A 15,691-nucleotide genomic window follows, 5' to 3' on the forward strand; every position below is an offset into this window, starting at 1 on the left:
TCTAATAACACCCACACATTAGGAAACATGGGTTTGTGGTTTGAAATCGCATAGAATGTAAGGTCTACAAAAGCAAGCACTTTGTCATGTAACATACTGTACCTTCAGGGCATAAAAGAGCTGCCTGCACATAATAGGTACTCAATAAAATTTATGTTTGTTGCATAATGAATACACTTTCCATTAAGCTAATTTGAAAACAGCCTCTGAAAATAGTTTGCATAGTGAAGTGAAACATGGGTTTTTATGCTCTGCTAGTGAAAGTGTAAATAGGATAAAACTTTTGAAAAGCAGCCTGGCCTCAAGCACCAAGAACTTTTAAAGGGCACATACCCTCTCACCAAGTTGTGCCAGTTCTGGAAATCTCTTTGGATGTTATTCTAAGTATGAAAAGAAAAAAAAAAAAAAAGGTTTGCATTTAAGATGCTCAGGAGATGCAGTATTGTTTAAAATGAAAAAAAAAAAAACCACCTGGAAATCATCTGAATTATGTTCAAAAATCATTGAATAAGATACAGAATCCACTTGATGGGTTATTCTGCAGCCATTAATATGCTCATGAAAATTATATAACTTTGAAATATTCTTATACCTTAAGCATGTAACCACAGACCATATCTAATTCAGTATCCTTTTTTCTCTTGTATTAAGGAAAAAGGCAATAAACTAAATAATATATGAGGTGTCAATCCGTATATATAATAAAACAATACAAAATAAAGAACTAACATTATTGAGTGCCACTCTGTCAGGCAGTTGTTTTAAATACTTTACATACGTATAATTTCTTTCTTTTTCCTAATAATCTATAAGGCAGGCACTATTATAATATCCATTATAATACTGAAAAAATGCTGGGAGATAACACACCCAAATATTGACAACAGCTGACTCTGAGTGGTTGAAAAGACGGCAATTACATTTCCTTGCACTTCATTGCATTTTTACAAGTTTTTGTAATGATGAGAAAACCGCCCTCTAAAAGGATATATTAACAAATTAATCTGCGTTCCTATAATAAATCTGAACAGGAAAAAAAAATTTTTTTCAGTTGACCACAGGACCCCTTTGTTGCAACCAGAGAACTCTGATCCGTGCTCTGTCGGGCCAATTCTCTTCTGTGCAGAAGAGAAAAACAAAGTAAGCTCCATTTAGGCTGAAATGGGTTGGAATTCGGGTTTGTTTATGAATGCAGAGAACCTGGCCAACGCTAGTGTTGGGTTTTCGGTTTCGATGTCACACTTGCTCAAACCCCAGATAATCTCAGATAATCACTCCGCTCTACCCAGGAATCAAGAATTTAGGCACTAGTGGGGCGCCTGGGTGGCTCAGTCGGTTGGGCATCCGACTTCGGCTCAGGTCATGATCTCGCGGTCCGTGAGTTCGAGCCCCGCGTTGGGCTCTGTGCTGACAGCTCAGAGCCTGGAGCCTGTTTCAGATTCTGTGTGTGTCTCTCTCTCTGCCCCTCCCCCGTTCATGCTCTGTCTCTCCCTGTCTCAAAAATAAATAAACGTTAAAAAAAATTAAAAAAAAAAAAAAAAAGAATTTAGGCACTAGAATCTCACATGCTCTCACAAACCCAAGGCAGTGCTGCACTCAGGTGAGATGAGGGGAAGGGGGTGTGGAGGTAGAGAGGCAGTCATGGCCCAGGCACTGGGCAGGTTGAATCCTCAGCGGGAGCTGTAAGGCTCCTTTGTTTTTATACAGAGCAAGGAACTGCACTTGATACACCCTTTGTTGCAGTAGAAAGAAGGGGTAAACGATGCTAATGATGCTAGTAATGAATGTGAAATAGAACATATGCCACCTATTTATCTAAAAGGAAATTTAAAATCTAGGGAAAAGAAATCCACCCAACTGTAAGGACCATTCAGTAATTCAAGCGTTTTATTTTAAGGTGCTGTCCGAGGCCACTAGCTCTAGAAGTCCAGCCCTTAACAACCACTTCTAAAGACCACAATTCCCAGACTGACCGCGACCTCGGCGCATGCGGCCTGGTGACCTACGCCTACATTTCCCAGCGGCCCGAGCGGCTACGCTGACGCACGCGTGCGCCCTTGCGTCTCTCTCGCTGCCTCGGCTTTGACCTACAGCCACCCGGAGAAGATGGCTTCCTGTGCAGTGTCCGGGCTCTCCCGGCAGGTGAGAGAAGGGAGGTCCTGAAAACTAGCGAGAGGATCCCTTCTAAAGTGACACGTAGCAGAGCCCTAAGAGCCACAGAACGAGACCACAGCTGGGGAAGCGTGGCCGCCATTCAGCGTTGTAGGGCCCTGCGAGTGGGAGCGACGCAAAGCGCTCGGGCGGCCCTACCTCCCTGGACGTCCGCGGGGCTGGCGGTGCAGGGGGACGCTTGCCTGACCTTGGCGTCCCCGAGCACAGCCTCGGGAGCAGCTAGTTTGAGGTGCACGGGAAAGGGGCGGGGGAAGGCTCCCCTGGACTCCGAGGAAAGGATACAGCCCACCCCCAAGTCATTTAACCTTGTCGTTGTGGTCAAACCTGTCAGGGGTCTCTAGTAATGCTAAGGAGTATTTATAAAACACATTTCACATTTTTATAAAGGAAATGAGACCGAAAAGTTTAAATGACTCGTCCTTGGCTGCTCAGCCAGGAAGGGGTAGGTAGAGCTGAGATTCGAACCCACACGGTCATACAGAAGATGGGAGTTGGAAAGAAAATTTGTGGTCTTTATACCACATAGCAACACTATGCTTTACACATCATGACACCTTACAGCTTAGGTAAGTTTTTCATAAGTGAAAAGGTCTTTTAATCCCTACAACCACTTGTGTTATAGAACAGTTCAGAACTGAAATTATTTGAAGGTGAGCTGTGCCCTTGCAGATGCTTTTTAAGCAACGAGTTCCAACTCTGTTCCTTGATAGACTAGATACATTTCTCAGAACTAGGGTCAGTTCTCACATCAGACTGCTGCAGTACTAAGGGGATTAATCTTTCTTTTCCGATAGCATTTGGATTCCAAGAAGGTACATCTCTTGCAGGTCATGACTGGAATCCTCTCACTTTTTATTAAAATCCTTCCTCACGGGTGGTAACAAATGCCAGAAATGAGGGGTTTCTTGGAACACGTATTTCATCAGAACTTGTGTTTTCTCTCTCATACTGGTGTGCTAGCCTCAGCCTGTTCCTAGCAAACTAGGAAGTTGGTGGGAAAGCAGTTTCCCAGGCGGCTATGGATGATGCTCAGTGGTGAAATTTACTCCTTGGGAATAAAAAGCAGCTCATGTAATCTCCGTGATGATACTAAGAAACTAATCACTTAAAATGTCTTATTATTGTTTTCAAGGTGCGATGCTTTAGTACATCTGTGGTCAGGCCATTTGCCAAGCTCGTGAGGGTATGTCAACTTTTGTTACTAATCGTAAAGTAAATGAAAGTGCGCGGTTAGGGCATGGACTTCTGTATAAGTACTACCTAAACCTTTCTGCATGATTTGTAGGTCCCAAAATGTGATGTGTGCGTGGGGATAGGGAATGGAATAAGTTGAATGCCTGGTGTGCAACAGGCCCGTGCTTAACCTTTGTGGGAATTTCTTAAAATCCCGTAACAATGATGGGAAATAGCTGGTCTTTTGTTTGCGAAAGAGGAAACAGACTGGGAAAACTCGAGTTTGGTCTCAGAGCTGGACTGGAACTAAATCTTTCTTCAAACCTGAGCTCTTGCACTGCAACCATACAGAACTGCTAAGCATATGTAGTCATATATTGATGGCAGCGCGTAGGAAAAAGCCTACAGTTTTTTGTGAAAAATAATTCAAGCATCAGGCATTCAGTAAGCTGCTAAAGAGCTCCATTAAACTGAACATTGATGGGGAGACACTATAGGGGAAATTTATAGTGTCACCATTAAATGTTTTCTTGGCTCTAACATATGCAAAACTGTCTTCTATCAGTGTTTAAAGTCTCCACTATGTGGAACTGATGAGTTACTGAGTTCAAAGAAAGCATAAGCTCATTTCAGAATCCATGTGATAATTGATTTATAGTTACCGCTGGAAGGGACTCTAGGTACCATATTTCCTAAGCACCACATTTTAAGATGAAAAATTGGAAGCTCAAAAATTGGAAGATTAAGTGACCTAGCCGAGGAAACATCCCTGATTTGTTTGAGAATTGCCATTCAGGATAGCTTTCTGATTCCATATTTGGTATTTAAACTTATTGTGTGCTCTAAACAGTGTATTTTAATATACGTATTTAATCCTGCTATTGGCAGAATAATATCTGAAGTTATTTTCCTTTTCTCTTCCTCCCCCACCCCATCCTTTTTTTAAAGCCACCTGTTCAGATATATGGTATCGAAGGTCGCTATGCCACTGCTCTTTATTCTGCTGCATCTAAACAGAATAAGCTGGAACAAGTAGAAAAGGAATTGTTGAGAGTAGCAGTAAGTAGCTTTTCTGTTTATTACTTACTAAGTTTCCATCATAGGTTTTTCCTTATTTGGCCATGTTTCTCTAATGAGGTATATCCTAAGTGAAAATGAACTACAAAAAGAAAAAAGAAACAAAGCCTGTTTTCTGTAATCATGTTGATAGGAATAGTACTGGGTATTGTTATTCTGAACCTATTATATAATAGGTACAGGCAGATACGAACAAGGATATTATTAATATTAGGAACCAAGAGTTGAGGCTAAGAAGAAATAGAGGTCACCTTTGAAAATCTATGCTTGTATTTCAGGCAGTTCTAAAATAGTCTTTAGAGTGTATTATAACTTGCTTTGCTGGGAATTTTCTTTATGGAGCCTTTTCTCATTTTCAATTTTTTATTTTATCCCCAAGATGTGAGAGGGAAATAACCAAGCAGAGCACTCTGGGCAACAAAATCAGCAAAGGTGTATTGAGCTCCAGTACAGAACTGACAGATGGGGAAGCTACAAGGGACAGTTTATTTTTACACTTTGTTTTTTGAACCTGGAAAGAAGAGTGAATTAATTGCATTAACAGAAGTGTACCAGTGTAACTTGGGAAAATCTGTTGTAATTTTCACCTAATTTTCTAGTTAACATGTTTCTGCCCACTTTGTTGCTTCCCCTTCTCTTGCTTTATAGCTGTCACCTCCGACAATAAGCTCTGCATTAAAGGAGGAGAGGGAGGGGCGCCTGGGTGGCTCAGTCAGTTAAGCCTCCGACTGCAGCTCAGGTCATAATCTCACGTTTCTGAGCTCGAAGGCACAGAGCCCGCTTCACATCCTCTCCCCCTCTCTCTGCCCCTCCTCCACTTGTTCTCTCCCTCTCTCTCAAATCAAATAAATAAACTCAAAAAAAGGGGGGGAGGGAGAGGGAGACACAGTCTAGCGTATACTCTCTAGAGAAAGTTTCGCACTTTTTTAGTTTTATGTTTTAAGAATTTCTTATATTTTTAATCTTATTTCTGAAGATTTTTTTTATCATACTGTTCAGAAGAAAAAACCCTGATGAGGCTAGTCATATAGGATAATATTTATTCTGTTCATTTTTCATCTCAAGCTTTTTTTTTTTTTTGGAATTTTTGTCCTAGCAGACAGTAATGTTCATTCCATATTCCTTTCTCTGTCCAGTTAGCTCTACAGATGATGCTTACTGTCTGAGTTGGTGTGACCAACCCACAGAGTCAACAGCCTTACTGTTGGAGACACTTGGGAGAGGGGTACCAAGAGCAGACAGGATCACACACAGGCATTTTTGGAGGTGATAATTATTGCCCGCTACTTGTCATTTATGCCCATTTTTTTTTTTTTATTTTTTTTAATGTTTATTTTTGAGAGGGAGAAAGGGACAGAACACAAGTGGGGGAAGGGCAGAGAGAGAGAATCTGAAGCAGATTCCAGGCTCCGAGCTGTCAGCACAGAGCCTGACACAGGGCTTGAACCCACAAACCGTGAGATCATGACCTGAGCCAAAGTCAGACGCTTAACCAACTGAGCCACCCAGGCGCCCCGTATATGCCCATTTTAAACCGAACAGTGGTGTTCACAATGGAGTGACCTAGATTGTGGGTGTTAGAATGGGGTTTGACTATAACCTGGAAATCAGTTAAGATGTGGAGACGTAGAAAGGAGGCACTTACCTTAAGACTCTTTATAAATGAAAATTAGCGATTTTTTGGCACTGAGAGGAAAGTGATGCTGCACAGGTGCCACTAACTGCCCGTTGGATGATACAACAGAGAAAGATGGGAAACACGAAAAACCGGATTACCCAAATGCCAGCTTTTAATTTGCGTAAGTCCGCAATTTTTATGGAAAATTGTTTCTATGAAGCCAGTCGCGTCAAAGTTTTAGCATTAGGTGGTGTATGACAGGTAGCCTGGATCAGAGCAGATTCTGGCCGAGAGCCTGGGAGAAGGTGCTAGCAGTGAGTGAAAGGCTGACAGGTATTTAACTGAAAGATACCCAAATGGAAACAGCCATTGTTTTGTTAGAACCCTGGCTTGATACTAAGGGGAGCAAGGTGCCGGAAGCTACCCTGGGTCGCTGAGGACAGACGTTTATGAATTAACAAAATGGAGACGCGTGGTCCCTCTCCTGGTAGCTGCACTCACACTGTTCGTCCACTCTGCCTCCCAGGCTGATTCAGGCTGCTCTGGAAACACCAGAGTTCTCTCATGGGGCTCTGTAACAGGCAGGACAGAATCAGGATCACTCTGACACAGAGAGGCCCCCCTCCAGGGGAATAACAGGGAGACTTCCTTTACTGTTAGAGCACCTTTTCAGCTGAGTATTACCCATAGTAAATACATTAACATATGCAGTTCATTGAATCTCGGCTGCTTAGTTTTTCTGTAATCTCTCTTGAAAAGCAAAAATAAATTTAAGAAACTTCATAAAGTATCTTTAAATTTTTCCAAGAAGTACCATTGTATCTTGTGTAAAACCAAGGTATGGTGTATTCTCAAAGGCAGAGAAAATTATTTGATTGTAAACTTTTCTTCATACATGCTTTGAGAGTGCTAATTTAATGAAATACATGATTCATAACAAAGTATGTTGTGGCGGCGAGGATCGTTCATGCACTAAAGAGTTGAAGAAATTATTTTTTTGGTACTTTCAGCAAATCTTGAAGGAACCCAAAATGGCTGCTTCCATTATGAATCCCTATGTGAAGCGTTCCGTGAAAGTGAAAAGCCTAAACGACATGACAGCAAAAGAGAGGTTCTCTCCCCTCACATGCAACCTGATCAGTAAGTATTAGATCTTTTCTACTGAAAATCTTGCCACTGGAAGTGTGGTCCGTGGACCAGGAACGTCAGCATCACCTACCTGCCTTTTGGCCGCGATCTAAGGACTTAGCCAACCTAATAAATCAACCTACTGCATTTAACTAGCTCCCCAAGTGAATTGTTTGTGAGTTAAAGTTTGAAGAGCACTGTCTAAAGGATATGACCGTGTAACGAAGTAATTGCAGTCACTACTTTTCAACCCATGGAGAAGACAGATAGGATTCATAGCAAGGAAACGGTGTGTAACCAGTGGCTGTATCTCTGTCCTCAAAGACATTTGCATTGTTTGGTACATTAGGCTTGCTTTTCAAGTCCCATGGCCAACCCAGAATACATGTTCCAAAGAACATGTATTCGTGGCATCATCTTTGAATATAGATAATATGTTAATTTGGGGATTTGTAGCCAAACATTGGAATCTAACCTGAAATATGAAAATCAGGTTGCAGGCCATGGTCAGGAAATCGCTTGGAGATCTGTAAGGCCTCCCCACACACCCGGCTATTTTAAATGCTTGTCAGTGCTGGGTTTTTTTAAACACTGAATATACTTTTTAAATACCAAGGACCATCTTCTTCATTCACATTCTTAAAGGACATTGAATATAGCATTCTAAGGCCACAAATCTAAGTTTGCTTTTGAGGTGAATATAATACCTCGTGAATAACCTAGGGGTTTTTGTTTTGTTTTGTTTTGTTTTGTTTTGTTTTGTTAGAATAGTATACTAACATACAAATATAATTTGTTGTCAGTTTGGCTTACATACAACACCCAGTGCTCATCCCAACAAGTGCCCTCCTCAATGCCCATCACCCACTTTCCCCTCTCCCCTACCCCCAATCAACCTTCAGTTTGTTCTCTGTATTTAAGAGTCTCTTATGGTTTGCCTCCCTCCCTATTTGTAACTTTTTTTCCCCTTCTCTTCCCCCATGGTCTTCTGTTAAGTTTCTCAAGATCCACATATGAGTGAAAACATACCTTTCTCTGACTGACTTATCTCACTCAGCATCATACCCTCCAGTTCCATCCATGTTGCTGCAAATGGCAGGATTTTATTCCTTCTTGTTGCCAAGTAGTATTTCATTGTATATATATACCATATCTTCTTTATCCACTCATCAGTTGATGGACATATAGGCTCTTTCCCTAATTTGGCTATTGTTGAAAGTGCTGCTGTCAACATTGGGGTATGAGCGCCCCTAGGCATCAGCACTCCTGTATCCCTCGGGTAAATTCCTAGCAGTGCTATTGCTGGGTCATAGGGTAGATCTATTTTTAATTTTTTGAGGAACCTCCACACCGTTTGCCAGAGCGGCTGCACCAGTTTGCATTCCCACCAACAGTGCAAGAGGGTTCCCTTTTCTCCACATCCTCTCCAGCATCTATAGTCTCCTGATTTGTTCATTTTAGCCACTCTGACTGGCGTGAGGTGGTATCTCAGTGTGGCTTCGACTTGTATTTCCCTGATGATGAGTGATGTTGAGCATCGTTTCATGTGTCTGTTGTCCATCTGGATGTCTTCTTTGGAAAAGTGTCTAATGAATAACCTGTTTTGAGTGATTTTGATGTTACTGAGACACCTTCACTTTCCCAGATTTACTTGCTGAAAATGGTCGCTTGAACAACACCCCTGGAGTCGTTTCTGCCTTTTCGACCATGATGAGCGTCCACCGTGGAGAAGTTCCTTGCACAGTGACCACTGCATCCGTAAGTGACAGCTTGTTGCTGCTGTATTTGCTTTGACATCCGTGCATCGCGTTTAGCATAACGAAAAGAAAAAAAAAAAACAGGCTAAAATCCAGAAATCGGGAAAGGTGATTGGTCACTTAGGAGGTTTGCTTCACTTCTTACACGGGCTGCCATGAACCTGCACTGTGGAGGGGCCAGTGTGTGTCCCGTTAGTGCCTCCCTACCCGCTGACTGTTCGGAAGGACGAGACTGGACTCAAATGTGTTAGGAAGTAGTGGTTTATGTTCCCTCACAGGTTGGAGTTAGTTCATAAGTAGTCTCCTGAAACTGGACTGTCTAACCTTTGGTGGCAGCGAATGGGAAGGGTGGGAAGGGCAGGCCCTTGTGCAGTTGCTGACGTGGCTGTAATAATAGACCTATATGCCGAGTACTTCGTAATGTATTATTTAATGGCAGCGTTGTATGTGAGGTAGAATTATCCTTATTTTACAGATGAGTGAACCCAGGGAAGTTAAGTCATTTGCCCAAAGTGACAAAATAGGGAATCAGGGTTTGAACATGGCCCTCTCTCTCACAAGTACACGTACCTTAAGCTGTGCCACCTCCCCAGAATTCCTTTTGTTGATGTCCTAAGTACGTATTTTCTCCCTACTGTAGTTCAGGCCGCATAGGAAATCAGCCTTGAGGGGCTTACTTACCAGTGGAGGACGGCGGATTTGCTTGGAATACGCAGCACCTGACCTCATCTAGGTTAATATTTCTGGTATTTCAAAGATCCTCTCACTGTCCAAAAGAGCACGGCTTCAGAGAGACATTTTACCCCAGATCATGTATTTGCACGTTTGTAGTTCATGGTCGGTGCCACGAAAGTGCACAACTGACTGCGAATCCTTACAGCTCAGGCATCTGCCCGGGCCCACTGGGCCTGCCCCAGTTCTCGGTGACAGCAGGGCCCAGATGAGGCTTCACCAGGCAGGTCATACCATCCCCGTGGCTGAGCACTGGTATAAATTACGTCATTCAGTGAGTGCAAGGACATGATTTTTTAATTTATTTTTTACTTTTAATTAAAAACAATTTTTTTGGGGGGCGCCTGGGTGGCTCAGTCGGTTAAGCGTCCGACTTCGGCTCAGGTCATGATCTCGCAGTATGTGAGTTCGAGCCCCGCGTCGGGCTCTGTGCTGACTGCTCAGAGCCTGGAGCCTGTTTCAGATTCTGTGTCTCCCTCTCTCTCTGACCCTCCCCTGTTCATGCTCTGTCTCTCTCTGTCTCAAAAATAAATAAAAGTTAAAAAAAAAAATTTCAAAAAAAAAAACAAAAACAATTTTTTTTAAAATGTTTATTTTTGAGAGAGAGACCGAGCGTGAGCAGGGGAGGGGCAGAGAGAGAGGAAGACACAGAATCCGAAGCAGGCTCCAGGCTCTGAGCTGTGAGCACAGAGCCCGATGTGGGACTCGAACCCACAAACCACGAGATCATGACCTGAGCCGAGGTCAAACGTTTAACTGACTGAGCCACCCAGGCGCCCCAAGGACATTATTTTTTTAAGGGGTGCATATTTTTGTAAAAGTTTTTTAGAACCAACTGTTGCTAGTGCAGCAGTGTTTGATGTTGAAACTCCCGGGTAAATAAGTTTCCACTGTTCAAAAACAAAAATTATTCCTTGATTAGTGACTAAGGGCACAGTCTGTAGAAATAGATTGATTTCAAATATTGCAGCAACTGGGACCTTAACCACTCTGAACCTGTTCTCTCCTACGGGAAATGGGAATAAGAGCCGCTGGCCGCCCAGAGTTGTCCCGATTAAAGGGGGTGGTGGGTGTGACATGCCAGCACAGACCGGTGCCTGGCACCCGCTAAGCCTCTGAGTGGGAGGTGTGCACATACTTCGGAGCTCTGTAACGTTGGAGGCCTGGCGAATGATGTCTTGATTAAACACCAGTAGACTTTCACACCAGCTCCCCCAAGAGGCGTTAGATCTTTGCGAAGATGGAAAGCCTTATCTGCTAGCTTGTGGACCCTTAGGTGTGGGGGTGGAGAGAGAGGATTTGTGACAAGAGGCCGCTCCTTCAGCCTTTCTCACTCTCCCCTCACCAGGAGTAGGAGTTGAGGCAGAGAGAACACAGGCTGACCTCTGAGTGCTGGCTCTGTCAGAGTCAAGTGCAGAGCCATGCGCCCCCAGGCGTTCCCCGTGAGGCTCGGAGTGCAGCATGCTTCTAGAAGCTCCTGGGAACCAGAGGTCTTAGAGATGCTAGAACCGGGTCAGATTGCAGCTTTCCATCCAAGGACATAGTGGCCTCCTGCCATGCCCACAGGGCTGCACGGGAGAGGCCTGTGTCATCAGGCATCATTAACTTCAGTATTGGGGGGGGGTTCTTCCTCAGTCCTGTCTAAGTCGTACCACTGATACCAGGGAGCAGAGACGGGGAGGGAGTGGCATTTATGGGCATCAGTGACCCGCCCAGTGAGCTCGCCGAGGTGTTCTTGTGGGACGGGACATTGGCATGTTCCCGGCACACCAGGAGTAACTTGTGAGTAACTTGCGCTGCAGCTCCTGGAAGGGCCCAGAGACCACACAGGAATTCACGAGGCCTGTCGTGCTGATGTGTGCCGGGGGTATTTTCTTCCTGAGCTTTTCCGTGGAAAGTTCTGTTCTGCTTTATCTACTTAATTAAAGGATGGTTTTGTCCTTTTTTTAGCCTTTAGATGAACCCACTCTTGCTGAATTAAAAACAGTCCTGAAGAGCTTCCTAAGTAAAGGCCAAGTATTGAAATTGGAGGTTAAGGTAGGTTTTTAATTATGTATGGTGTGTTTCCTCAGGTTCTTTGACACTGTTGAGTGGCTGTAGAAACTGAAAAATCTCACCAAATACTAAATTGTTTCTAATGGAAATTTTATGTTCTCAATTTAAATGATTATGGATTCCATTCACAATCTGACTTCTTTTTTCTAGACATAATGATAACATCTTACATTTGTACAGCATGTAGACTTTTCAAAGTACTTTTTCATCTTTCTGTTCGATCAATGAAATGTCAATGCTTTTCCACATTTCCAACCTATTTTCTTTCCTAGATTGATCCGTCCATCATGGGTGGAATGATTGTCCGTATTGGAGAGAAATATGCTGATATGTCTGCGAAAACCAAGATTCAGAAGCTGAGCAGGGCCATGCGGGAGATTTTCTGAAAGTGTTGATTTTCTGTCCGTGAAAATCCCTAAACTTGTAGCAACAATAAAATGCTTCCTGAACGGAACATATACTGTTTACTATCTTTTTTGAAGTGGAAATACAGAGAACCTTATTTTCTATCTTTCTTTCAGAATCCGCCCAGCTAAAAGGTTAGAAGCCCCGTTGGTTGGAAGATTTTAGTTTGTGTAGATTACTCTTAGGAATTTATGGAAGCTTGTGTCATTAGGAAGAACTGTTAACATTTATTGAGGCCTTTATTGCAGGCACCATTAAGTCCTTAATGTGTCTTACTTCACGACCTTGGCCTCTGGCCACAGAGCCCGGGGAGGGGCTGACCCTGTGGGCGGAGTTGATGCCAACAACCAGGCCAGTTACCTCCCTGGAGTTTTAGTTGTCAGTGCCCATGTCCAGTCACAGATCCTGAAAGCGGGCCTCCCTGCCCCCAGGACCTGTGCTGGTCAAGACATTGGCAGCTGCCCCTCGCCATCCTGCTTCGTGCTTCTTAACAGCTTCCGCGGCACGTGGACCCACGCCTGTTGCCGTGCCCCGAGGTCCAGCGTCAGCCAGGTGAGTGCGTGTGTTTAAGGTACTGCAGACAGGGCCAGCTTGTCCCATCTGACCATTCTAACAAGTTCTTAAGTCCTGTGCATCTTGTTTTAAACCCAAAGTGATCCGTCTTAACAGTCCTGCCCTTCATCTTCTAGTAAATATGAAGGCAGTGACGCTCTGTATAAAGGCTCTCAGATAGATTCTGGCTAAAAAGCGGTCTTCATTCTGGAATCTACTAGAAGAACGTCATTAATCTAACAAGGATTCGTTCCCTCCCTCCCACTGGGGGCAGAGGTCTGGATCAGAGCTGCGCACTCAGCAGAGGGCAGCAGGATAGCTGTCCCGACCCCTGTGAATGTCCTCACAACCGAGGACTGGCCAGGAGCTTCGGCCGGGATAGGAAGTCGGGACGTTCCCCCTGCCGCAGACAGCTGTGCCGGCAGTGGCCGCACCGCTCTGGCTGAACTGCCCGTTGGTCCTGCTGATTCTCCCAAGACCTTTCCGGCCAACCGGCAGACGGGCAGCGGAGTCCCGTTCCCACAGGCTGGGCCCAGACAAAAGGCAGTAACCCTTCCGCTTCTCTGATAATCAGCTGATCTGCGAGGGTGGCCTGAAGGCATTTCTCCGAGACTCCCGCTCTGCGTGTGGCCACTGCACTTCGGGTTGTGAAGTACATCCCGACGGACTGGAACCTTGGGAGTACCCGGTACCGGCCAGGCACGGCGATACTCACTACGCCCACACCACCGGAAAGTTCCGTAAGTAAGGGGACGTGACGCCATCTACAGGGAAGTTTGTGATGTCGACTCCGGCTGCTCTGCACCCTGGGAAGGTAGACGGGCGGCTAGGAATGTGCCCTGGAGCCCCCCAGAGGGTGTGGGTGCAAGCCCGCTCTGCTGCTTCCCACGGGTGGGGCGCCCCGTCTCCTCCACGCCTGGCTTTCGTCCCCTGTAGACGGAAGCGGTCATGCTCACTTCCAGAGGGGCCGCAACAGGGAAGCAAGAGCACGAGCCAGTGCGGGGAGGCAGAGGCGGAAGGGTGGCAGTAAACATTGATTACTGGCTCCGTGGCCTGCCACTTCCCTGGGTCGTGTGACCCCAAGGATTGCTGAAACGCAGCACCCACCTGACACATTATGGTCACGTGGCAAAGTCCCTCCGGTACTGCCTGCAGAAATCTGTCCTCAGGGTTTGTCCAGCACTCCCGGTCCCTAATAGGCCATTAGGATGACTCCTGCTCCATTGGTCCTCCAGGAAGGCCTCCCCTAGTAAAATACGCTGATCCTGACAGACCCCCCTCCCAGATAGGATGCTGCTTTTGAGGCCACTTCGTGTATCTTGACGCTTTATAACAACTCTGTGATACAGGTGGAGCAGAGATACCGCCTGAGGAGAGAGATTGAGGGGCCCTCGCGTTTGCTCAGTGTCACATGCTCGACCGGCTGTTGGATCACGTCCCTGAGCCCCGTCTGCCTTCATCCTAGCTTGCCTCCTGCCTCCAGCCAGCCCGACACCGCACCAGACGGCATCCCACACACGTGAATCACCGTAAAACCACAAGCTTCTAAGACACCGGACGACTGATGGACAAAATATCTTTGGGAGCGGGGTACCCCGGGGGGTTCGCTCAGTTAAGCGTCCAACTCGTGATTTTGGCTCAGGTCGTGATCTCATGGTTCATGAGATCAAGCTCCATGTCAGGCTGTGTGCTGACAACATGGAGCCTGCTTGGGACTCTGTCCCTCTCCCACTCATGCTCTTTCTCTCTCTCTAACTAAGTAAACACACTTAAAAACAAGTCAAGTTGTGGATAAATATATAGCTGATTTAAAAGAAAGCAATCAACAAAAGTGAAAAGTTTTCTATAAATTATGTAATTGAACATTGCCTTGTACAAGGGAAGTGCTTGGTGTGTTTTAGTTATTAATGTAAGAACATCTAACACACACACACACACACATGCACACAGAGCAAGAAAATACAGGAATAATGAGCATCAAAATGTTAACATTTATTTTTGTGTGGAAGAGTATCTCCACTAATTGATTTTATTTCCTTCGTATTTTTCTGAGCTTGCTGAATTTTCTGCATTAACAAATATTACTTCTATAATTAGGAAAAAACAATAAATATTCTAGAATAAAATATTTCCTACTAAATTTGGTTCAAGAGGTACCTACTCAACATGCTTTATATCAGCAATTCCTTCCACTCTCTGAGCTGTGCAACGGGACCGTGTCGATCACAGAGACAATGAGTTGTAGTTTGGAAAAGCACTATTTTCTTGGTTTATAATGATTTTAATTTTTGAAACTTCAAATAATAACCAAGAAAAGCACAGGGTTTTTATGTTTACCAAAAATGGGACCTACTGATTTAAAAATAGGGCAAAGACATGCTATTTTATTGTGAAGATGTTTTTTAAGGTCCTATAACAATTCAACTGGAGTTCAAGCCAACCCAAGAACTTTAATGTCTATTTAGTTTGGGGTGGGGGGGGGGGGGGGCAGAGAGAGGAAGACACAGAATCCAAAGCAGGCTCCGGGCTCTGAGCTGTGTGCACGGAGTCTGATACAGGACTTGAACTCACAAACCACAAAATCATGACCTGAGCTGAAGTGAGATGCTTAACCGGGTCACCCAGGCCCCACGACCTCGGAACTTTAACACTGGTTCACATTCAGAGAAATCAGTGATGAAATAGGAATTTTGCCTTAAAACCAGATCAGAAGAAAATGCCATAAATCATCCCCTAAAATTCAGGTAACAGTAAAATTCGGTGTTGGGTCTGCCAATGGCGCCCAGGGTTACGACTCAGGGTTGTGAACACGCAGCGTTGTCTGCGTCGGAAACTTCGCGGAAAGCCAGAGCAATCCTCGGAATGTCCTGGTAAGACAAGCTGAGCTGTGTGCTCACCCCTCAGCACCCCTGGCATTTCTGCTGCCACCGCTCAAAACTGCTCAAGTTCTCGGAAGGAGTCGGTACCGGGAGATGCATTTCTACCTGGAACCAACATTTGTGTGCAGAAAGCGTGGGAAGGG

General features: G+C 44.8%; 1 protein-coding gene across 1 annotated transcript; it reads left to right on the forward strand.

The window, feature by feature from the left end:
- Positions 1–2,038: 2,038 nt before the first annotated feature.
- On the forward strand, positions 2,039–12,166 carry ATP5PO (ATP synthase peripheral stalk subunit OSCP). Its single transcript, XM_042903052.1, has 7 exons — positions 2,039–2,142; positions 3,305–3,355; positions 4,294–4,404; positions 7,051–7,180; positions 8,814–8,926; positions 11,608–11,694; positions 11,985–12,166. The coding sequence occupies exons 1-7, from the start codon at positions 2,107–2,109 to the stop codon at positions 12,096–12,098; spliced, it is 642 nt and encodes a 213-aa protein (XP_042758986.1). The 5' UTR covers positions 2,039–2,106; the 3' UTR covers positions 12,099–12,166.
- The last annotated feature ends 3,525 nt before the right edge of the window (positions 12,167–15,691 follow it).

The sequence above is a fragment of the Panthera leo genome, chromosome C2 (genome assembly GCF_018350215.1).
Source record: "Panthera leo isolate Ple1 chromosome C2, P.leo_Ple1_pat1.1, whole genome shotgun sequence".
Taxonomy (NCBI): domain Eukaryota; kingdom Metazoa; phylum Chordata; class Mammalia; order Carnivora; family Felidae; genus Panthera; species Panthera leo.